The 25647-nt window shown below is 46.6% G+C and overlaps 1 protein-coding gene across 7 annotated transcripts in view; it reads right to left on the bottom strand.

Annotated features, from left to right (window-relative positions):
- The window catches only part of msrb3 (methionine sulfoxide reductase B3), a 53575-nt gene extending 28281 nt beyond the window's left edge, over nt 1–25294 (bottom strand). For 4 of the 7 annotated variants that reach the window (XM_055905266.1, XM_055905267.1, XM_055905268.1 and 1 more), the window contains exons 1-2: nt 24902–24994; nt 15588–15725 (exon numbers count right to left, since the gene is read on the bottom strand). In XM_055905266.1, the coding sequence (XP_055761241.1) occupies nt 15588–15687 (100 nt within the window). In that variant the 5' untranslated portion in view covers nt 15688–15725; nt 24902–24994. Of the gene's footprint in view, nt 1–13531; nt 13723–15587; nt 15726–24901 lie in introns of those variants that run through there. The other 3 variants (XM_055905271.1, XM_055905272.1, XM_055905270.1) reach the window with 3 other exon arrangements.
- Nucleotides 25295–25647: the final 353 nt, after the last annotated feature.

Raw genomic sequence — 25647 nt, 5'->3', positions numbered from 1 at the left:
GGGGAGGGTCTCAGAACCACTACCGTAGTCAGGGGAAGGGTCTCAGCTACTGTAGTCAGGGGGAGGGTCTCAGAACCACTACCGTAGTCAGGGGGAGGGTCTCAGAACCACTACCGTAGTCAGGGGGAGGGTCTCAGCTACTGTAGTCAGGGGGAGGGTCTCAGAACCACTACCGTAGTCAGGGGGAGGGTCTCAGAACCACTACCGTAGTCAGGGGGAGGGTCTCAGAACCACTACCGTAGTCAGGGGGAGGGTCTCAGAACCACTACTGTAATCAGGGGGAGGGTCTCAGCTACTGTAATCAGGGGGAGGTTCTCAGAACCACTACCGTAGTCAGGGGGAGGGTCTCAGCTACTGTAGTCAGGGGGAGGGTCTCAGAACCACTACCGTAGTCAGGGGGAGGGTCTCAGCTACTGTAGTCAGGGGGAGGGTCTCAGAACCACTACCGTAGTCAGGGGGAGGGTCTCAGCTACTGTAGTCAGGGGGAAGGTCTCAGAACCACTACCGTAGTCAGGGGGAGGGTCTCAGAACCACTACCGTAGTCAGGGGGGGGGTCTCAGCTACTGTAGTCAGGGGGAAGGTCTCAGAACCACTACCGTAGTCAGGGGGGGGTCTCAGCTACCGTAGTCAGGGGAGGGTCTCAGCTACTGTAGTCAGGGGGAAGGTCTCAGAACCACTACCGTAGTCAGGGGGAGGGTCTCAGAACCACTACCGTAGTCAGGGGAGGGTCTCAGAACCACTACCGTAGTCAGGGGGGGGGTCTCAGCTACTGTAGTCAGGGGGAAGGTCTCAGAACCACTACCGTAGTCAGGGGGGGGTCTCAGCTACCGTAGTCAGGGGAGGGTCTCAGCTACTGTAGTCAGGGGGAAGGTCTCAGAACCACTACCGTAGTCAGGGGGAGGGTCTCAGAACCACTACCGTAGTCAGGGGAGGGTCTCAGAACCACTACCGTAGTCAGGGGGAGGGTCTCAGAACCACTACTGTAGTCAGGGGGAGGGAGGTGAGGGACGATGCATCTCCTCCATTCTGTCTCCCCCCTGACCCCCCTCTGCCTTTACTAGTCCCTCATCATTATTTATAAAATCATCATCACTAGGGCCAGGAGTTTTCCCCCCAGGTCAGTAGAAACTCAGGACCCTAGCTACTCATCACACTCTCTGTTATAACAAGATGCTCAGGCACTGCTCTCATATCACTCAGGTTCCAGGCAAGATGAGCCCACGGTCATCACTTCATCAATATTAAACTAAATGGCATACAATTCAGTATAGGGGACTGAGTAGAGAGGTTTGCATGGAAACTATGGTTTTAGATTGTAATTACTTGACTCTTGCCTGGAACTGACCATTATTCTCCACAGTTAGTGTGTGTGGGGGGGGGGGGGGGTGCTACAGCCAAAAGCATGTGCTGGAGCAGACCAGACTGAATCCACAAAGCTAACAACTCAAATATAGTCTCGGAAAAAATCTCTAGTGGACAGAATATGTAAACAATGTGACCCAAATTTAGTCGAGATTTCAGTTCTGGGTTAACTGAGATGAAGTCTAGGTGATTCTAGTGTAAAACATTAGGTTCAATGTTCGGCCATTTTGACAACATGCTAGAAAAACATGGAGAATATTCTCAAACACACACTGCTGCTGCTGCTTGGTAGGCAGTAGAACTAGTCAGTCTACAGTAAAGATGTCAGTGTCCATGGATGGTTATTTAGCCAAAAGCTATTACACTCCTTAAAGAAATACTTCAGGATTTTGATCTACTTCCCCAGAGTCAGATAAACTCGTCGATACCATTTTTAGATCTCTGTGTCCAGCATGAAGGAAGTTAGAGGTCATTTGACAAGCCAATGCTAACTAGCGTTAGCACAATGACTGGAAGTCTATGGTCTCTGCTAGCATCCCTTTAAGGCCGCTACACACACCCTCGCAAACAACGCAAACGCAGCGACGCAGTGGAGCGTGGCTCAAATGGAACGGAGCGTATACTATGCTCCGTTGGATAATACACCAGAATAGGGACCCTCAGTTGGTAGAGCATGGTGCTAATACACCAGAATAGGGACCCTCAGTTGGTAGAGCATGGTGCTAATACACCAGAATAGGGACCCTCAGTTGGTAGAGCAGGGTGCTAATACACCAGAATAGGGACCCTCAGTTGGTAGAGCGTGGTGCTAATACACCAGAATAGGGACCCTCAGTTGGTAGAGCGTGGTGCTAATACACCAGAATAGGGACCCTCAGTTGGTAGAGCATGGTGCTAATACACCAGAATAGGGACCCTCAGTTGGTAGAGCATGGTGCTAATACACCAGAATAGGGACCCTCAGTTGGTAGAGCATGGTGCTAATACACCAGAATAGGGACCCTCAGTTGGTAGAGCATGGTGCTAATAAACCAGAATAGGGACCCTCAGTTGGTAGAGCATGGTGCTAATACACCAGAATAGGGACCCTCAGTTGGTAGAGCAGGGTGCTAATACACCAGAATAGGGACCCTCAGTTGGTAGAGCATGGTGCTAATACACCAGAATAGGGACCCTCAGTTGGTAGAGCAGGGTGCTAATACACCAGAATAGGGACCCTCAGTTGGTAGAGCAGGGTGCTAATAAACCAGAATAGGGACCCTATTCCCTATATAGTGCACTACTTTAGACCAGGGCCCTATTCCCTACAAAGTGTACTATTTTTGACCAGAGCCTTAAGGCTTCCGTGTGCTTCGGCTGGCGCCCAACCAAACCAGTGTGCCTTACCTTACTTACCCATAACTCCCTTAAAAAGACCTTCGCTTGAAAAACGAGAAAAAAACGGCAATAGTATGGTTTGTCCATCTTGACACGCTGTAGCCAGTATACACTTCCTCAAAATAGTCAATTATTCTAACATACTTTTGTATATAGTGTATGTGGACAACCCTTCAAATGAGTGGATTTGGATATTTCAGCCACACCAGTTGCTGACAGGTGTATAAAAAAAATCGAGCACACAGCCATGCAATCTCCATGGACAAACATTGACAGTAGAATGTCCTTACTGAAGAGCTCAGTGACTTTCAATGTGGCACCTTCATAGGATGCCACCTTTCCACAAAGTCAGTTCGTCAAATTTCTGCCCTGCTAGAACTGCCCCGGTCAACTGTAAGTGCTGTTATCGTGAAGTGGAAACGTCTGGGAGCAACAACTGCTCAGTGGTAGGACACACAAGCTCACAGAACGGGACCGCCGAGTGCTGAAGTGCATAAAAATCATCTGTCCTCGGTTGCAACACTCACTACCGAGTTCCAAACTGCCTCTGGAAGCAACATCAGCACAATAACTGTTCGTCGGGAGCTTCATGAAATGGGTTTCCATGGCTGAGCAGCCGCACACAAGCCTAAGATCACCATGCGCAACGCCAAGCGTCAGCTGGAGTGGTGTAAAAGTCGCCGCCATTGGACTCTGGAGCAGAGGAAACGAGTTCTCCGGAGTGATGAGTCACGCTTCACCATCTGGCAGCGTCAGCTGGAGTGGTGTTAAAAAGTCGCCGCCATTGGACTCTGGAGCAGTGGAAATATATTCTCCGGAGTGATGAGTCACGCTTCACCATCTGGCAGTCCTACAGACAAATCTGGGTTTGACGGATACCAGGAGAGCTACCTGCCCCAATGCATAGTGTCAACTGTAAAGTTTGGTGGAAGAGGAATAATGGTCTGGGGCTGTTTTTCATGGTTCGGGCCCCTTAGTTCCAGTGAAGGGAAATCTTAACCCTACAGCATACAATGACATTCTAGACGATTCTGTGCTTCCAACTTTGTGGCAACATTTTGGGGAAGGTCCTTTCCTGTTTCAGCACAAAGCGAGGTCCATATAGAAATTATTTTTCCGAGATCGGTGTGGAAGTACTTGACTGGCCTACACAGAACCCTGACCTCAACCCCACCGAACACCTTTGGGATGATTTGGAACGCCGACTGCGAACCAGGCCTAAATCGTCCAACGTCATTGCCTGACCTCACTAATGCTCTTGTGGCTGAATGGAAGCAAGTCCCCACAGCAATGTTCCAACATCTAGTGGAAAGCCTTCCCAGAAGAGTGGAGGCTGTTATAGCAGCAATGTTCCAACATCTAGTGGAAAGCCGTCCCAGAAGAGTGGAGGCTGTTATAGCAGCAATGTTCCAACATCTAGTGGAAAGCCTTCCCAGAAGAGTGGAGGCTGTTATAGCAGCAAAATGGGGGGGACCAACTTCATATTAATGCCCATGATTTTGGATGAGATGTTGGACGAGCATGTGTCCACATACTTTTGGTCATGTAGAGTAACAAGAAATGTCATTCATTTTAACGAGGAGATCTTAGTCGCACAATTTTACATCTAAAACTGTTTGCTGCAGTATTTTCTCAAGTGAAAAAACAAATGAGCATGAAAACAATTAGTCTAATTGTTGAAAGACAAACACTTAATTGTAGAATCTGTTGACCAATGACATGACGAAGGGGTGGAGACTTCAGCTCCTGAACTTCCAAGAAGAAAAAAAATATGAAGTGTGAACGAACAGATCCTTGACGAAGACCAATACCAACAAAAAACGTCACACAGTCATTGTCGTAACAACAAACTTTCCTGAACTTTTTGGAATGGGAAGCATGATGACGCCTTTATGGGCACTACACAGGGATCAGTATGCCATTCTGAATGCAGCCTTCGTGTGCTGCCGGGCTTCGGTGACCATTATTGTTTCTTTAAGGAAGTAACTTTGTTTTTCCTTGTCTGGAACGTTGGGATTTTCCCAGTACGAAGTAGGAATCTGGCTGCCGGTGAGGTCGTGCCCGTTTCAGGTTTTGGGGAGGAGGTGTGTGTGTGGTTGGGGAGGAGGTGTGTGTGGTTGGGGAGGAGGTGTGTGTGTGTGGTTGGGGAGGAGGTGTGTGTGTGGTTGGGGAGGAGGTGTGTGTGTGGTTGGGGAGGAGGTGTGTGTGTGTGTGGGGTTGGGGAGGGGGGGAGGAGGTGTGTGTGTGGGGTTGGGGAGGGGGGGAGGAGGTGTGTGTGTGGGGTTGGGGAGGGGGGGAGGAGGTGTGTGTGTGGTTGGGGAGGAGGTGTGTGGGGTTGGGGAGGAGGTGTGTGTGTGGGGTTGGGGAGGGGGGGGGGAGGTGTGTGTGTGGGGTTGGGGAGGAGGTGTGTGTGGTTGGGGAGGAGGTGTGTGTGTGTGGGGTTGGGGAGGGGGGGAGGAGGTGTGTGTGTGTGGTTGGGGAGGAGGTGTGTGTGGTTGGGGAGGGGGGGAGGAGTTGTGTGTGTGTGGTTGGGGAGGAGGTGTGTGTGGTTGGGGAGGAGGTGTGTGTGTGTGGTTGGGGAGGAGGTGTGTGTGGTTGGGGAGGAGGTGTGTGTGTGTGGTTGGGGAGGAGGTGAGGAGGTGTGTGTGTGTGGTTGGGGAGGAGGTGTGTGTGGTTGGGGAGGAGGTGTGTGTGGTTGGGGAGGAGGTGTGTGTGGGGGGTTGGGGAGGAGGTGTGTGTGTGGGGTTGGGGAGGAGGTGTGTGTGTGGGGTTGGGGAGGGGGGGAGGAGGTGTGTGTGTGTGTGTGTGGTTGGGGAGGAGGTGTGTGTGTGTGTGTGGTTGGGGAGGAGGTGTGTGTGTGTGTGGTTGGGGAGGAGGTGTGTGTGTGGTTGGGGAGGTGTGTGTGTGTGTGTGTGGTTGGGGAGGGGGGGAGGAGGTGTGTGTGTGGGGTTGGGGAGGGGGGGGGGGTGTGTGTGTGGGGTTGGGGAGGGGGGGAGGAGGTGTGTGTGTGGGGTTGGGGAGGGGGGGAGGAGGTGTGTGTGTGTGTGGTTGGGGAGGAGGGGAGGAGGTGTGTGTGTGTGTGTGGTTGGGGAGGGGGGGAGGAGGTGTGTGTGTGTGGTTGGGGAGGAGGTGTGTGTGTGTGTGTGGTTGGGGAGGAGGTGTGTGTGTGGGGTTGGGGAGGGGGGGAGGAGGTGTGTGTGTGGGGTTGGGGAGGAGGTGTGTGTGGGGTTGGGGAGGAGGTGTGTGTGTGTGTGTGGTTGGGGAGGAGGTGTGTGTGTGTGTGGTTGGGGAGGAGGTGTGTGTGTGTGTGGTTGGGGAGGAGGGGAGGAGGTGTGTGTGTGTGGGGTTGGGGAGGGGGGGGGGTTCTTCTCTCTCTTCTCATGTGGACTATGTGGAGAATTCCTCCCTGTTAGATTGAAACCATATGAATGGAGAAAATACAGGGGACGTTAAAGGGCTGGGAAGTGAATGGAATCCATTGATGCCCCCGTTTCTATGTCCTGTGGGGGGAGAGTTACTTTTTACGCACGAGGGGGTGAACTACGAAGGGGGTTGGAGTGTGTGTGTGTGTGTGTGTGTGTGTGTGTGTGTGTGTGTGTGTGTGTGTGTGTGTGTGTGTGTAATGGTGGTTTAAACTGAAACAGGACTGCCTCCATGTTCTTCCACTACTGACTGACTGTGTGAGGTAAGGGGGGGGGGGATGGTATAGGGTACTCTCCTACTGACTGACTGTGTGGGGTAAGGGGGGGGGGGATGGTATAGGGTACTCTCCTACTGACTGACTGTGTGAGGTAAGGGGGGGGGTGGTATAGGGTACTCTCCTACTGACTGACTGTGTGGGGTAAGGGGGGGGATGGTATAGGGTACTCTCCTACTGACTGACTGTGTGAGGTAAGGGGGGGATGGTATAGGGTATAGGGTACTCTCCTACTGACTGACTGTGTGAGGTAAGGGGGGATGGTATAGGGTACTCTCCTACTGACTGACTGTGTGGGGTAAGGGGGGGATGGTATAGGGTATAGGGTACTCTCCTACTGACTGACTGTGTGAGGTAAGGGGGGGATGGTATAGGGTATAGGGTACTCTCCTACTGACTGACTGTGTGGGGTAAGGGGGGGATGGTATAGGGTATAGGGTACTCTCCTACTGACTGACTGTGTGGGGTAAGGGGGGGATGGTATAGGGTACTCTCCTACTGACTGACTGTGTGAGGTAAGGGGGGGATGGTATAGGGTACTCTCCTACTGACTGACTGTGTGGGGTAAGGGGGGATGGTATAGGGTATAGGGTACTCTCCTACTGACTGACTGTGTGGGGTAAGGGGGGGGGGGTGGTATAGGGTACTCTCCTACTGACTGACTGTGTGAGGTAAGGGGGGGGGGTGGTACTCTCCTACTGACTGACTGTGTGAGGTAAGGGGGGGATGGTGTAGGGTATAGGGTACTCTCCTACTGACTGTGTGGGGTAAGGGGGGGATGGTATAGGGTACTCTCCTACTGACTGACTGTGTGAGGTAAGGGGGGGATGGTGTAGGGTACTCTCCTACTGACTGACTGTGTGAGGTAAGGGGGGGATGGTGTAGGGTACTCTCCTACTGACTGACTGTGTGAGGTAAGGGGGGGATGGTATAGGGTACTCTCCTACTGACTGACTGTGTGAGGTAAGGGGGGGATGGTGTAGGGTACTCTCCTACTGACTGACTGTGTGGGGTAAGGGGGGGATGGTATAGGGTACTCTCCTACTGACTGACTGTGTGGGGTAAGGGGGGTGGTATAGGGTACTCTCCTACTGACTGACTGTGTGGGGTAAGGGGGGGGATGGTATAGGGTACTCTCCTACTGACTGACTGTGTGGGGTAAGGGGGGGTGGTATAGGGTACTCTCCTACTGACTGACTGTGTGGGGTAAGGGGGGGATGGTATAGGGTACTCTCCTACTGACTGACTGTGTGAGGTAAGGGGGGGATGGTGTAGGGTACTCTCCTACTGACTGACTGTGTGAGGTAAGGGGGGGATGGTGTAGGGTACTCTCCTACTGACTGACTGTGTGAGGTAAGGGGGGTGGTATAGGGTACTCTCCTACTGACTGACTGTGTGAGGTAAGGGGGGGATGGTGTAGGGTACTCTCCTACTGACTGACTGTGTGGGGTAAGGGGGGGGGTGGTATAGGGTACTCTCCTACTGACTGACTGTGTGGGGTAAGGGGGGGATGGTATAGGGTACTCTCCTACTGACTGACTGTGTGAGGTAAGGGGGGATGATATAGGGTACTCTCCTACTGACTGACTGTGTGGGGTAAGGGGGGTGGTATAGGGTACTCTCCTACTGACTGACTGTGTGAGGTAAGGGGGGGATGGTATAGGGTCCTCTCCTACTGACTGACTCTGTGGGGTAAGGGGGGGTGGTATAGGGTACTCTCCTACTGACTGACTGTGTGGGGTAAGGGGGGGATGGTATAGGGTACTCTCCTACTGACTGACTGTGTGAGGTAAGGGGGGGATGGTATAGGGTACTCTCCTACTGACTGACTGTGTGGGGTAAGGGGGGGATGGTATAGGGTACTCTCCTACTGACTGACTGTGTGAGGTAAGGGGGGGGGGGGGATGGTATAGGGTACTCTCCTACTGACTGACTGTGTGGGGTAAGGGGGGGATGGTATAGGGTATAGGGTACTCTCCTACTGACTGACTGTGTGGGGTAAGGGGGGGATGGTATAGGGTATAGGGTACTCTCCTACTGACTGACTGTGTGGGGTAAGGGGGGGGGGGATGGTATAGGGTACTCTCCTACTGACTGACTGTGTGAGGTAAGGGGGGGATGGTATAGGGTACTCTCCTACTGACTGACTGTGTGAGGTAAGGGGGGGGGGTGGTATAGGGTACTCTCCTACTGACTGACTGTGTGGGGTAAGGGGGGGATGGTATAGGGTATAGGGTACTCTCCTACTGACTGACTGTGTGGGGTAAGGGGGGGATGGTATAGGGTATAGGGTACTCTCCTACTGACTGACTGTGTGAGGTAAGGGGGGGATGGTATAGGGTACTCTCCTACTGACTGACTGTGTGAGGTAAGGGGGGGGGGTGGTATAGGGTACTCTCCTACTGACTGACTGTGTGAGGTAAGGGGGGGGGGTGGTATAGGGTACTCTCCTACTGACTGACTGTGTGAGGTAAGGGGGGGGGGTGGTATAGGGTACTCTCCTACTGACTGACTGTGTGGGGTAAGGGGGGGATGGTATAGGGTACTCTCCTACTGACTGACTGTGTGAGGTAAGGGGGGGGGGTGGTATAGGGTACTCTCCTACTGACTGACTGTGTGGGGTAAGGGGGGGATGGTATAGGGTATAGGGTACTCTCCTACTGACTGACTGTGTGGGGTAAGGGGGGGATGGTATAGGGTACTCTCCTACTGACTGACTGTGTGAGGTAAGGGGGGGGGGTGGTATAGGGTACTCTCCTACTGACTGACTGTGTGGGGTAAGGGGGGGATGGTATAGGGTACTCTCCTACTGACTGACTGTGTGAGGTAAGGGGGGGGGGTGGTATAGGGTACTCTCCTACTGACTGACTGTGTGGGGTAAGGGGGGGTGGTATAGGGTACTCTCCTACTGACTGACTGTGTGAGGTAAGGGGGGGGGGGTGGTATAGGGTACTCTCCTACTGACTGACTGTGTGAGGTAAGGGGGGGATGGTATAGGGTACTCTCCTACTGACTGACTGTGTGGGGTAAGGGGGGGATGGTATAGGGTACTCTCCTACTGACTGACTGTGTGGGGTAAGGGGGGGTGGTATAGGGTACTCTCCTACTGACTGACTGTGTGAGGTAAGGGGGGGATGGTATAGGGTATAGGGTACTCTCCTACTGACTGACTGTGTGGGGTAAGGGGGGGATGGTATAGGGTACTCTCCTACTGACTGACTGTGTGGGGTAAGGGGGGGGTGGTATAGGGTACTCTCCTACTGACTGACTGTGTGGGGTAAGGGGGGGATGGTATAGGGTACTCTCCTACTGACTGACTGTGTGAGGTAAGGGGGGGATGGTATAGGGTATAGGGTACTCTCCTACTGACTGACTGTGTGGGGTAAGGGGGGGATGGTATAGGGTACTCTCCTACTGACTGACTGTGTGGGGTAAGGGGGGATGGTATAGGGTATAGGGTACTCTCCTACTGACTGACTGTGTGGGGTAAGGGGGGGATGGTATAGGGTATAGGGTACTCTCCTACTGACTGACTGTGTGGGGTAAGGGGGGGATGGTATAGGGTATAGGGTACTCTCCTACTGACTGACTGTGTGGGGTAAGGGGGGTGGTATAGGGTACTCTCCTACTGACTGACTGTGTGGGGTAAGGGGGGGATGGTATAGGGTACTCTCCTACTGACTGACTGTGTGAGGTAAGGGGGGGATGGTATAGGGTATAGGGTACTCTCCTACTGACTGACTGTGTGAGGTAAGGGGGGGATGGTATAGGGTACTCTCCTACTGACTGACTGTGTGGGGTAAGGGGGGGATGGTATAGGGTACTCTCCTACTGACTGACTGTGTGGGGTAAGGGGGGGGTGGTATAGGGTACTCTCCTACTGACTGACTGTGTGGGGTAAGGGGGGGGGGTGGTATAGGGTACTCTCCTACTGACTGACTGTGTGGGGTAAGGGGGGATGGTATAGGGTATAGGGTACTCTCCTACTGACTGTGTGGGGTAAGGGGGGGATGGTATAGGGTATAGGGTACTCTCCTACTGACTGTGTGGGGTAAGGGGGGATGGTATAGGGTACTCTCCTACTGACTGACTGTGTGGGGTAAGGGGGGGATGGTATAGGGTACTCTCCTACTGACTGACTGTGTGGGGTAAGGGGGGAATGGTATAGGGTACTCTCCTACTGACTGACTGTGTGAGGTAAGGGGGGATGGTATAGGGTACTCTCCTACTGACTGACTGTGTGAGGTAAGGGGGGGATGGTATAGGGTACTCTCCTACTGACTGACTGTGTGAGGTAAGGGGGGGATGGTATAGGGTACTCTCCTACTGACTGACTGTGTGGGGTAAGGGGGGGTGGTATAGGGTACTCTCCTACTGACTGACTGTGTGAGGTAAGGGGGGGATGGTATAGGGTATAGGGTACTCTCCTACTGACTGACTGTGTGAGGTAAGGGGGGGAAGGGGTGTAGTGAATATTTTTTTTTAACCTTTATTTAACTTGGAAAGTCAGTTAAGAACAAATTGTTATTTTCAATGACGGCCGGGGAACAGTGGGTTAACTGGTCTAGGAACAGTGGGTTAACTGGTCTAGGAACAGTGGGTTAACTGGTCTAGGAACAGTGGGTTAACTGGTCTAGGAACAGTGGGTTAACTGGTCTAGGAACAGTGGGTTAACTGGTCTAGGAACAGTGGGTTAACTGGTCTAGGAACAGTGGGTTAACTGCCTCGGAACAGTGGGTTAACTGCCTTGTTCAGGGGCAGAACGACAGATTTTTACGGGGATTCGATCTAGCAACCTTTTGGTTACTGGCCCAACGCTCTAACCACTAGGCTACCTGCCGCCCCAAAGGACGAGGTCCTACCGAGATGAAAGTGAATGAGGGAAACTACCACTGTTTCCATGTGTCTTCTGAGAGCCAATAAAGAACTCGTCTTGGAATGTGGCCCCTAACGACCATAGCGCTCTGGTCAAACGTAGTGCACTATATAGGGAATAGGGTGCCATTAGGGAAGACCCATTGGAATGCGTCCCCTGTGACTGTAGCCTGGTCCATGCTCTGATGTAGCTGGGGGTCAAGACCCATTGGAATGCGTCCCCTGTGACTGTAGCCTGGTCCATGCTCTGATGTAGCTGGGGGTCAAGACCCATTGGAATGCGTCCCCTGTGACTGTAGCCTGGTCCATGCTCTGATGTAGCTGGGGGTCAAGACCCATTGGAATGCGTCCCCTGTGACTGTAGCCTGGTCCATGCTCTGATGTAGCTGGGGGTCAAGAGCCCTTGGAATGCGTCCCGTGACTGTAGCCTGGTCCATGCTCTGATGTAGCTGGGGGTCAAGACCCATTGGAATGCGTCCCCTGTGACTGTAGCCTGGTCCATGCTCTGATGTAGCTGGGGGTCAAGACCCATTGGAATGCGTCCCCTGTGACTGTAGCCTGGTCCATGCTCTGATGTAGCTGGGGGTCAAGACCCATTGGAATGCGTCCCCTGTGACTGTAGCCTGGTCCATGCTCTGATGTAGCTGGGGGTCAACCTTCCAAATTAGCACATTTCTCAGACATCCTGGCTGTTTAACCTCAAGTGTAAATATTGTTTCCTAATTGTAAGCAAGGTTTGTTCTCTGCTGCCCCCGCTTGCTTATTTTAACTTGTCAAACTTATGGCTTTTCATCCTCCACCTTCTTTTTTATCTCCTTCCCTCTTTCCCTCGCTCCCTCCCTCCCATCTCTCCCTCCCTCTGTCCGTCTGTCTGTCTCTCCCTCTTTTTCCACCATTTGTCTCTCTCTCTCTCTCTCTCCCTCCCTCCCTCCGTCTGTCTGTCTCTCTCTCTCTCTCTCCCCCTACCATCTCTCCCTCCCTCCGTCTGTCTGTCTGTCTGTCTCTCCCTCCTTTTCCACCATCTGTCTCTCTCTCCCTCCTTCCTTCCTTCCATCTCTCCCTCCCTCCGTCTGTCTGTCTCTCCCTCCTTTTCCACCATCTGTCTCTCTCTCTCTCCCCCTCCTTTCATCTCTCCCTCCGTCTGTCTGTCTGTCTGTCTCTCTCCCCCTCCTTTCATCTCTCCCTCCCTCTGTCTGTCTGTCTGTCTGTCTCTCTCCCCCTCCTTTCATCTCTCCCTCCCTCCGTCTGTCTGTCTCTCCCTCCTTTTCCACCATCTGTCTCTCTCTCTCCCCCACCTTCCATCTCTCCCTCCGTCTGTCTGTCTGTCTGTCTGTCTCTCTCCCCCTCCTTTCATCTCTCCCCCCCTCTAGGTGCTTCTCCCAACCAGTCTGTGTTGAGCCAGACCGAGCAGAGCTTCAGTGTGGTATTTCATCGATGACTGTGAGCAATCCTTTAAGGGTATTGTAGCCACAAAACAGTGAACTAAATGACGTCAGGTCAACGTCAGGTCACAGAGGAATTAACCAGGTAATTGGCTTCTGAAACATGTCTAATGTATAAACTAATAAACTAATAATGATAATCTAATAGCTCCAAATTAAACCCTCTGACATTAGACGAGAACAGGAGTGACGTGAAGAACGTAAGATGCTGCTTTTCTAGACGTCTAAAACCCAGATCTCTCCGGATAAAAGAAGTTGACATTAGTCAAGCAGAAACAGCATTCAAAAGAAGAACACACAGTGTGTTAGATGCTAAAACAGGAAGGCAAGCAGTGAGTTACTGGTTATTCCGTGACCAACTGAAAAGGCAGCGGGTTCGTAGCTGAGAAGAGACGGCAGAATGTGAGAAGGGTTGTTATTGCCTACTGCAGTAAAACACCACAATCACCAAGCTTTCAAATAAATTACTTTGTATCTCTATATTTTCATATTTCCAATGTATTTATTACATACGGCAAATAAACCTGCCAGCTGTAAACATCCTATGAAAAAAAGGACTTTAAAATGGTACAATAATTACAATAATGATAAATAATTAACTTAATAAATACTATTGTAGGTGGTGTTTTTTTCTGCAGGAGACAAAAAAAAATCATCAGAAAAACATCACATCTCAAGGAGATGAAAAGCCAGAAGAGGGCAGAGCAGACAGGCATGCCACGCCACGCCGCGCCACGCCACGCCACACCACGCCACACCACACAGCGCCCAGCTCAACCTGAAGGAAGCCCACATGGCTTCAGAGTAACAGGCTTGGCATTGGTGATCAGGTGTAGCAGATTGAACCCCGACATGGCTGCTTCTGATTGGCTGCTCCTGTCTGCTGATTGGAGGAGAGAGAGAGAGGACACACCCTGTCTAGGAGGGAGGGATGTAGGAAGGGATGGGGGGAGGGCTATGCTACTCAGGCTGAGAGAGAGGGGCAGGGAGGGAGAGAGGGAGAGAGAGAAACACATAGGTCAAAGGTCACAGTTCAATCACTGTACACTGTTAGACAGACAGACGGGTCTGATCCATCCACCGACCGACGTCCCCATTTTTCATGCAGGGCTGATGCTGTAGGACGATTGGTTAACAGGGCTGATGCTGTAGGACGATTGGTTAACAGGGCTGATGCTGTAGGACGATTGGTTAACAGGGCTGATGCTGTAGGACGATTGGTTAACAGGGCTGATGCTGTAGGACGATTGGTTAACAGGGCTGATGCTGTAGGACGATTGGTTAACAGGGCTGATGCTGTAGGACGATTGGTTAACAGACAAGAGGAGAATGGACAGACGGACAGAGAGAGCCTTGAAGGCCAGAGGCCATGTTGAAGACATTGATCCAGAATGCAGTATTCCCCTCCTGTTTAAGGCATTTGAAGTTGACCCAGGAGGTGAGGATGAGGCAGTTATAGGACGACATCAGAATGGGAGGGTTCATTATTACTACAGGATTATAGATACATGTCATTATTATTGGTAGATTATTTACAATAAGTAACATATAATGTACTGAGGCTGTCTTTACCCTCTGGACACTGCCTGGTTAAGTAACATATAATGTACTGAGGCTGTCTTTACCCTCTGGACACTGCCTGGTTAAGTAACATATAATGTACTGAGGCTGTCTTTACACTCTGGACACTGCCTGGTTAAGTAACATATAATGTACTGAGGCTGTCTTTACACTCTGGACACTGCCTGGTTAAGTAACATATAATGTACTGAGGCTGTCTTTACACTCTGGACACTGCCTGGTTAAGTAACATATAATGTACTGAGGCTGTCTTTACACTCTGGACACTGCCTGGTTAAGTAACATATAATGTACTGAGGCTGTCTTTACCCTCTGGACACTGCCTGGTTAAGTAACATATAATGTACTGAGACTGTCTTTACACTCTGGACACTGCCTGGTTAAGTAACATATAATGTACTGAGGCTGTCTTTACCCTCTGGACACTGCCTGGTTAAGTAACATATAATGTACTGAGGCTGTCTTTAACCTCTGGACACTGCCTGGTTAAGTAACATATAATGTACTGAGGCTGTCTTTACCCTCTGGACACTGCCTGGTTAAGTAACATATAATGTACTGAGGCTGTCTTTACCCTCTGGACACTGCCTGGTTAAGTAACATATAATGTACTGAGGCTGTCTTTAACCTCTGGACACTGCCTGGTTAAGTAACATATAATGTACTGAGGCTGTCTTTACACTCTGGACACTGCCTGGTTAAGTAACATATAATGTACTGAGGCTGTCTTTACACTCTGGACACTGCCTGGTTAAGTAACATATAATGTGATGCATGACTGTCTTCACCCTCTGGACACTGCCTGGTTAAGTAACATATAATGTACTGAGGCTGTCTTTAACCTCTGGACACTGCCTGGTTATAGAGGACTGCAGTATGAGTAATAATACCCAGAAAACCTAGAGGTCAAACAGGGAAATGGTTCCAATTGTTTTCCCACCATTCATTTTTCCCCCATCTGGGATCTTAGAAACCCTTAAAATAAGGGCTGTGTTTCGTGTAGCTTTACCCTGATGTGATGTTTTGATAACCATGTAAATCTCTCTCTCGGGCAATTACATTTTTCAAAACAATTGGAACCTTTTCCCTGTTTGACCGCTAGGATTTCTGGGTATTATGACTTTGTGTGGCTCTATTTGCGCTGGCTGTAGCACGGGGGGAGACTGCAGTGTGACGAGACGGACATCTAATCCTACTCCCATCCAGTCCCCCTAACCTGGGGTTATGACATAATCAGGTGGTGGTTACTCTACCTAGAAGAGTGGCTAGCAGCGGGGCCTTCTGGGGGGTCCTGGTCTGTCTCAGGGACAACTGTAGAGACACACGGCCCACACGCCTTAGCAGGACAGCCATGGCAGGGCAGGCACACAATCAGAGAAAGACAGACCAAGCTACAAGGAGAGAGAGAGAGAGAGAGGGGAGGGGTTGTGGCTGAGTAGGAGCGCGGTGTGTGATGTTGGACAGTGGCACACATTTCAGGACCCCACAGGCTACAAAGCAAGCTGTCGTGGCGATACAGAGAGATTGATAGTGTGTGTGTGTGTGAGGGTACAGTGAGTTAGTGTGTGGAGGGAGGGACATCTAGTGGTGAATCTGGAGATGTGATTCTTAAGCAAGGCTTTACCTGCTGTGTGTGTGTGTGTGTGTGTGTGTGTGTGTGTGTATGGTGTGTGGTGTGTGTTGTGTGGTGTGTATGTGTGTGTGGTGTGTGTTGTGTGGGGTGTGTATGTGGTGTGTGTATGTGTATGTGTATGTGTGGTGTGTGGTGTGTGGTGTGTGTGTGTGTGTGTGTATGTGTGTGGTGTGTGTATGTGGTGTGTGTTTATGTGTGTGTGTGTGTGGTGTGTGGTGTGTGGTGTGTGTGGGGTGTGTATGTGTGTGGTGTGTGTATGTGGTGTGTGTATATGTGTGTGTGTGTGTGTGGTGTGTGGTGTGTGGTGTGTGTGTGTGTGTGTGGTGTGTGTGTGACCGAGAGAGAGATATGCATAGATGGTTAGTACAAACCAAGCAGCCTTGACATGTTCAGGAACACTAGAGTTGTAGATGTGTTATTTTCGGTTTACATGTTGAATACTTCAGTATATTAGCCATGACTAAAAGGGCTTGCTGGTTTACTTTGAATTGTTGTTGCTCGGATAAGGTGATAACATTCCTAGGATGAACTCAGCCGTCTAACTGCAGTACCAACATCTACCACAGGGTGACAGTTGAACTCAGCCGTCAAAACTGAAGTACCAACATCTACCACAGGGTGGCAGTTGAACTCAGCAGTCTAACTGCAGTACCAACATCCACCACAGGGTGGCAGAATTAGAGAAGGAAACTAGACAACCTTTCAAAGGTTCACAGCATTATCGAAAGGTCCACAAAAGACGCTCGCTGACACTGGGTCAAAACATGAGACTGACATGTATATTTATTTATTTTAATTTTTTTTACATATAAAGCTGTCCTTAATTAATTAATTTTCAAACACATTTGCCGTCTTTAAATGTTCTGATTTAGGTGATTATACAGGGCCAGTGTTTCCCCAAACTCCGTCTTCAGGACCCCAAGAGGCGCACGTTTTGATTTTTGATGGTTTTTGATGATTAGTTGATTATTTGAATCAGCTGTGTAGTGCTGGGGCACAAACCAAAACGTGCACCCCTTGGGTTCCTGAGAACCAAGTATGGGGAAACCCTGACGTAGGCTAACAGGACCATCGTTGTTGAGACCAAAACAAGCCGAAATACCAGTTCAAAGACCGCACTGTAGCTGCAAACAACACTGAATGAGGCTGAACACCACAGAAATGTGTGAGGAGGTGGAACGTGATAAACACAAGTTAGCCTCGCTATCTGGCTTCTCCTGGAACTAATATAGAACTAGTATGGCCTCATATAGAGCTGAGGCTGAGCTCTGCGGCTGGACTAAAGCTGAGTGCTCTCTCTCTCTCTCTCTCCCTCATAAGAGAGAAGCAGTCCCAAGGGACCCAGAGAACCTTCAGCTCAGCAAACAGTGTATAATGCTCCCAGCACAGCAGCTCTACTGGCACAATAGAAAGACAAGCCTACTGGTACTATTAGACTGATAGAATACTGTAGTCTACTATTAGACTGATTGAATACTGTAGTCTACTATTAGACTGATAGAATACTGTAGTCTACTATTAGACTGATAGAATACTGTAGTCTACTATTAGACTGATAGAATACTGTAGTCTACTATTAGACTGATAGAATACTGTAGCCTACTATTAGACTGATAGAATACTGTAGCCTACTATTAGACTGATAGAATACTGTAGCCTACTATTAGACTGATAGAATACTGTAGCCTACTATTAGACTGATAGAATACTGTAGCCTACTATTAGACTGATAGAATACTGTAGCCTACTATTAGACTGATAGAATACTGTAGTCTACTATTAGACTGATAGAATACTGTAGTCTACTATTCTACTATTAGACTGATAGAATACTGTAGTCTACTATTAGACTGATAGAATACTGTAGTCTACTATTCTACTATTAGACTGATAGAATACTGTAGCCTACTATTAGACTGATAGAATACTGTAGTCTACTATTCTACTATTAGACTGATAGAATACTGTAGTCTACTATTAAACTGATAGAATACTGTAGTCTACTATTCTACTATTAGACTGATAGAATACTGTAGTCTACTATTCTACTATTAGACTGATAGAATACTGTAGTCTACTATTAGACTGATAGAATACTGTAGTCTACTATTCTACTATTAGACTGATAGAATACTGTATTCTACTATTCGACTGATAGAATACTGTAGTCTACTATTCTACTATTAGACTGATAGAATACTGTAGCCTACTATTAGACTGATAGAATACTGTAGTCTACTATTCTACTATTAGACTGATAGAATACTGTAGTCTACTATTAAACTGATAGAATACTGTAGTCTACTATTCTACTATTAGACTGATAGAATACTGTAGTCTACTATTCTACTATTAGACTGATAGAATACTGTAGTCTACTATTAGACTGATAGAATACTGTAGTCTACTATTCTACTATTAGACTAATAGAATACTGTAGTCTACTATTCGACTGATAGAATACTGTAGTCTACTATTCGACTGATAGAATACTGTAGTCTACTATTAGACTGATAGAATACTGTAGTCTACTATTCTACTATTAGACTAATAGAATACTGTAGTCTACTATTCGACTGATAGAATACTGTAGTCTACTATTCGACTGATAGAATACTGTAGTCTACTATTCGACTGATAGAATACTGTAGTCTACTATTCGACTGATAGAATACTGTAGTCTACTATTCGACTGATAGAATACTGTAGTCTACTATTCGACTGATAGAATACTGTAGTCTACTATTCGACTGATAGAATACTGTAGTCTACTATTCGACTGATAGAATACTGTAGTCTACTATTCGACTGATAGAATACTGTAGTCTACTATTCGACTGATAGAATACTGTAGTCTACTATTCGACTGATAGAATACTGTAGTCTACTATTCGACTGATAGAATACTGTAGTCTACTATTCGACTGATAGAATACTGTAGTCTACTATTCGACTGATAGAATACTGTAGTCTACTATTCGACTGATAGAATACTGTAGTCTACTATTCGACTGATAGAATACTGTAGTCTACTATTCGACTGATAGAATACTGTAGTCTACTATTCGACTGATAGAATACTGTAGTCTACTATTCGACTGATAGAATACTGTAGTCTACTATTCGACTGATAGAATACTGTAGTCTACTATTCGACTGATAGAATACTGTAGTCTACTATTCTACTATTAGACTGATAGAATACTGTAGTCTACTATTCTACTATTAGACTGATAGAATACTGTAGCCTACTATTAGACTGATAGAATACTGTAGTCTACTATTCTACTATTAGACTGATAGAATACTGTAGTCTACTATTAAACTGATAGAATACTGTAGTCTACTATTCTATTATTAGACTGATAGAATACTGTAGTCTACTATTAGACTGATAGAATACTGTAGTCTACTATTCTACTATTAGACTGATAGAATACTGTAGTCTACTATTAGACTGATAGAATACTGTAGTCTACTATTCTACTATTAGACTGATAGAATACTGTATTCTACTATTAGACTGATAGAATACTGTAGCCTACTATTAGACTGATAGAATACTGTAGTCTACTATTCTACTATTAGACTGATAGAATACTGTATTCTACTATTAGACTGATAGAATACTGTAGTCTACTATTCGACTGATAGAATACTGTAGTCTACTATTCGACTGATAGAATACTGTAGTCTACTATTAGACTGATAGAATACTGTAGTCTACTATTCTACTATTAGACTGATAGAATACTGTAGCCTACTATTAGACTGATAGAATACTGTAGTCTACTATTCTACTATTAGACTGATAGAATACTGTATTCTACTATTAGACTGATAGAATACTGTATTTTACTATTAGACTGATAGAATACTGTAGTCTACTATTCGACTGATAGAATACTGTAGTCTACTATTCGACTGATAGAATACTGTAGTCTACTATTAGACTGATAGAATACTGTAGTCTACTATTAGACTGATAGAATACTGTAGTCTACTATTAGACTGATAGAATACTGTAGTCTACTATTAGACTGATAGAATACTGTAGTCTACTATTAGACTGATAGAATACTGTAGCCTACTATTAGACTGATAGAATACTGTAGTCTACTATTCGACTGATAGAATACTGTAGTCTACTATTCTACTATTAGACTAATAGAATACTGTAGTCTACTATTCTACTATTCGACTAATAGAATACTGTAGTCTACTATTCGACTGATAGAATACTGTAGTCTACTATTCGACTGATAGAATACTGTAGTCTACTATTCGACTGATAGAATACTGTAGTCTACTATTCGACTGATAGAATACTGTAGTCTACTATTAGACTGATAGAATACTGTAGTCTACTATTCGACTGATAGAATACTGTAGTCTACTATTCGACTGATAGAATACTGTAGTCTACTATTCGACTGATAGAATACTGTAGTCTACTATTCGACTGATAGAATACTGTAGTCTACTATTCGACTGATAGAATACTGTAGTCTACTATTCGACTGATAGAATACTGTAGTCTACTATTCGACTGATAGAATACTGTAGTCTACTATTCGACTGATAGAATACTGTAGTCTACTATTCGACTGATAGAATACTGTAGTCTACTATTCGACTGATAGAATACTGTAGTCTACTATTCGACTGATAGAATACTGTAGTCTACTATTCGACTGATAGAATACTGTAGTCTACTATTCGACTGATAGAATACTGTAGTCTACTATTCGACTGATAGAATACTGTAGTCTACTATTCGACTGATAGAATACTGTAGTCTACTATTCGACTGATAGAATACTGTAGTCTACTATTCGACTGATAGAATACTGTAGTCTACTATTCGACTGATAGAATACTGTAGTCTACTATTAGACTGATAGAATACTGTAGTCTACTATTAGACTGATAGAATACTGTAGTCTACTATTAGACTGATAGAATACTGTAGTCTACTATTCGACTGATAGAATACTGTAGTCTACTATTCGACTGATAGAATACTGTAGTCTACTATTCGACTGATAGAATACTGTAGTCCACTATTAGACTGATAGAATACTGTAGTCTACTATTCTACTGATAGAATACTGTAGTCTACTATTAGACTGATAGAATACTGTAGTCTACTATTCTACTATTAGACTGATAGAATACTGTAGTCTACTATTCGACTGATAGAATACTGTAGTCTACTATTCTACTGATAGAATACTGTAGTCTACTATTAGACTGATAGAATACTGTAGTCTACTATTAGACTGATAGAATACTGTAGTCTACTATTAGACTGATAGAATACTGTAGTCTACTATTCGACTGATAGAATACTGTAGTCTACTATTCGACTGATAGAATACTGTAGTCTACTATTCTACTATTAGACTGATAGAATACTGTAGTCTACTATTCTACTATTAGACTGATAGAATACTGTAGTCTACTATTCTACTATTAGACTGATAGAATACTGTAGTCTACTATTCTACTATTAGACTGATAGAATACTGTAGTCTACTATTCTACTATTAGACTGATAGAATACTGTAGCCTAATGTTCTTATATTAGACTGATAGAGCTACAGCATGTCCACATGGCTAACGGCTACAGTATGTTAACACGGCTACAGTATGTCAACACGGCTACAGTATGTCCACATGTCCACATGGCTACAGTATGTCCACACGGCTAACGGCTACAGTATGTCGACACGGCTAACCGCTACAGTATGTCCACACGGCTAACGGCTACAGTATGTCCACACGACTAACAGTTACAGTATGTCCACACGGCTAATGGCTACAGTATGTCCACACAGCTACAGTATGTCCACACAGCTACAGTATGTCCACACAGCTAACGGCTACAGTATGTCCACACAGCTACAGTATGTCCACACAGCTAACGGCTACAGTATGTCGACACGGCTAACCGCTACAGTATGTCGACATGGCTAACGGCTACAGTATGTCAACATGGCTAACGGCTACAGTATGTTGACATGGCTAACGGCTACAGTATGTCGACATGGCTAACGGCTACAGTATGTCAACATGGCTAACGGCTACAGTTTGTTGATGCAGTAGCAGTATGGCAGCATTGGGACTGAGCACAGCAGGCAGGCAAGCAGTGATTATTGTGCTAAGTAGCCTTTGTTTTGGACACAATTTACAATAACTGCTTAAGGAGAGGGCCATCCTATCCAAACCCTCTAAATTAAGAAGCCCTGGGCTATCCAAGCTAACAATCCCAACCCTCTTAAGGAGGACTGGGCTATCCAAGCTAACAATCCCAACCCTCTAAATTAAGAAGCCCTGGGCTATCCAAGCTAACAATCCCAACCCTCTTAAGGAGGACTGGGCTATCCAAGCTAACAATCCCAACCCTCTTAAGGAGGACTGGGCTATCCAAGCTAACAATCCCAACCCTCTTAAGAAGGACTGGGCTATCCAAGCTAACAATCCCAACCCTCTTAAGAAGGACTGGGCTATCCAAGCTAACAATCCCAACCCTCTTAAGGAGGACTGGGCTATCCAAGCTAACAATCCCAACCCTTTTAAGAAAGACTGGGCTATCCAAGCTAACAATCCCAACCCTCTTAAGAAGGACTGGGCTATCCAAGCTAACAATCCCAACCCTCTTAAGAAGGCCTGGGCTATCCAAGCTAACAATCCCAACCCTCTTAAGAAGGACTGGGCTATCCTAGCTAACAATCCCAACCCTCTTAAGGACTAGGCTATCCAAGCTAACAATCCCAACCCTCTTAAGGACTGGGCTATCCAAGCTAACAATCCCAACCCTCTTAAGGACTGGGCTATCCAAGCTAACAATCCCAACCCTCTTAAGAAGGACTGGGCTAACCAAGCTAACAATCCCAACCCTCTTAAGAAGGACTGGGCTAACAATCCCAACCCTCTTAAGAAGGACTGGGCTATCCAAGCTAACAATCCCAACCCTCTTAAGAAGGACTGGGCTATCCAAGCTAACAATCCCAACCCTCTTAAGAAGGACTGGGCTATCCAAGCCCTCTAATGGGTAGGATGTGCTGCCAAATAATGACAGAGATGACAGACTACAGCCAAAGCCAACCAAACAGCAACCTTGTGTTAGTGGTGAATGATGCTGCACATTTTGTTAGTTGATTAGTGGTGATTTTATGATGTTTTAATGGTTTTGTTACTACTATATTCATGTAAATGAGTGACATTACAGACCGGTTAGAACTGGGTGGCCTAACGGGTAACTGGGTAGGTAGGCAACTGTGTATTCCATTCATGGACTCCAACTGCTTTAGCACCTAATGACGATAGTATCTTCTGGTCGGGGGATTTTTTACGAGCCCCGACGCTCGTTCTGTACGGTTAAACACCAGTCGGACTCCCGAGTGGCACTGGATCTTAGTGCAAGAGGCATCACTGCAGTACCTGGTTCAAATCCAGGCTGCATCACATCCGGCCGTGATTGGGAGTCCCATTGGGCGGCGGACAATTGGCCCAGCGTGGTTCGGGTTTGGCCGGTGTAGGCGTCATTGTAAATAAGAATTTACTCTTAACTGACTTGCCTCGTTAAATAAAGGTTAAATATTTTAAAAAATAAAACTTGCGGTACAGTTTTCTAAACTGGGAAAAATCGTTTGTTTTTGTTAATGGTTAAATTACTACACGCTTTTATAGGGTTAGGGTCAGTGTTCCCACACGGCCATTTATCCATGTTACAGCGCTTGTTTAGGGAAGACAGCGGTGACCACCTGAGATAATTAGCACGCTTTAAACACCTGTGCGTAAACTAACTGAGGAGGAAGTGCAGTCACCTGCAGACAGCATATGGATCTGGGCTACACTGCCACAGTAAGTAGATGTTACGCTGATATGAAAGATAAGGGGTATATTAGCATATGATTGGAAAAACGTTTCACAAGCAATGTTTACTGACGTTTCTAAATGTTAAAACACAGCGTGGAAATTATAGTTTCCACGCAGCCAACCTCTGAACACCCTACGGATAACCTAGTAACGTTAACTATGTAGGTCGGTAAGGTCGATCCTTATCAGACATCTCATGGATGGTCTGACCATAGAATAATTCTCATTCTAGAATTTGTGTGAATATTTATTATTATATTTGACTGGCATCCAACTCAAGGTGAACCACCACTTCTTACACATGATGAATTAACTCTCAGACAGTCAATAATACGATTAGAATACAGTAGTCGTATGTTCTAGATTCCGTTCTATTATGTTCCAGATTCCGTTCTATTATGTTCCAGATTCCGTTCTATTTTGTTCTAAATACCCATGCCATGGTGTATTACCAACTATGCTCATAACGGAGGCTGTAGTGAATGAACTGACATTAACCCTGATTCGAGCTATTCCTAGTAGCGTTTAGCCTTCATAAGCAAAGGCTGACAAGTGCGTCATGTTAAAAACGCGATCGGTTACAGTCATTATAGACTACAGTCAAGTGGTCAGCTCTTCTGTAACGTTTGGTCTAGTAACATAACTAGCTATGTTGCTAATGTATCCGGTAACACTGACGCTGGATACAACATTTGTTCACCTTTTTAATATAATGTATCCTAAAAAACTGTTGCCACGTTCAAGTGTCAATGTCTTTACAGCAAAGGTAACATTGTAGGCTACACGTGCATGACTGTGTATTAGAACTGAATAGGCTATTTCAGCAACTGGTGTCTCACTCAAAACTACCCTGTATTGTTAGCTATCAAATGACAAGGACATTGTTTGTTTGTTGTGGACGGTCAACAAGCGCCACTTTCCCGAGCAGAAAACTCTGGAAACAAAATGACATTTAAAAACAACACGACAATCTTTACACAGACTCCAATATTTATCATGCCATTGCAACAGTTAATAAATAAACTACGAATCGAAATGTCGTTCACATACCTGTAAAAAGTAGCAGGGACAACAAAGTAACGCAGATCGTCAACCCACTGGCAGACCTGCGGTCCGTCCCGTGTCCGTGCATCAGCTGTGAACACAACTCAGTGAGACTAGAGAAACGGAGAACACACCGCTGGCCTGTCTGAGGGGTTGTCACTATCTGGCCAAGCTGCAAAACCCGGAAGTTCTACAATTTATCTCCTTTAAAAATCGGATTTCAAAACTAACGCTAATATTAACCATACTCCTAAACGTGTGCCTGACCTACTCTTAAATGAAGAGCAAAAAGCGAATTGACGTCTTCATACATTATCACAATTTATGCCAATTTCGACTTTGCAGCTTGGCACTATAGTGGGAGCTGTCTACTGTGGACTTCTTAGTTAGGTAATGACTGGTGCATTGTGGGATAGATTCCAGCGCCACAGGCACATATCTCCAAATATGAACAAGAGCAAAATCAGATTACGCGAAATTGAGTCCATACAGTAGGATCAAGTCAAACTAGCTGTCTATTTAAATGAGTTATCTTACTACTGGCTCTCATTCCTGGAAACATGATGGACTATTACAATAGATTGTTACTACAGCAGATTGGAAAGCGAGTCCAATGAGAGAAATAGAATAGAATAGCATAGCACTGTTAGAATAGTGAGTTAGAACAGCATAGCACTGTTATAATAGTGAGTTAGAACAGCATAGCACTGTTAGAATAGTGAGTTAGAATAGCATAGCACTGTTAGAATAGT

This window comes from Salvelinus fontinalis, chromosome 39 (assembly GCF_029448725.1).
Source record: "Salvelinus fontinalis isolate EN_2023a chromosome 39, ASM2944872v1, whole genome shotgun sequence".
Taxonomy (NCBI): Eukaryota; Metazoa; Chordata; class Actinopteri; order Salmoniformes; family Salmonidae; genus Salvelinus; species Salvelinus fontinalis.
The sequence above is the reverse complement of the archived record's forward strand: the minus strand, read 5'-3'. Positions and strand labels throughout refer to the sequence as shown.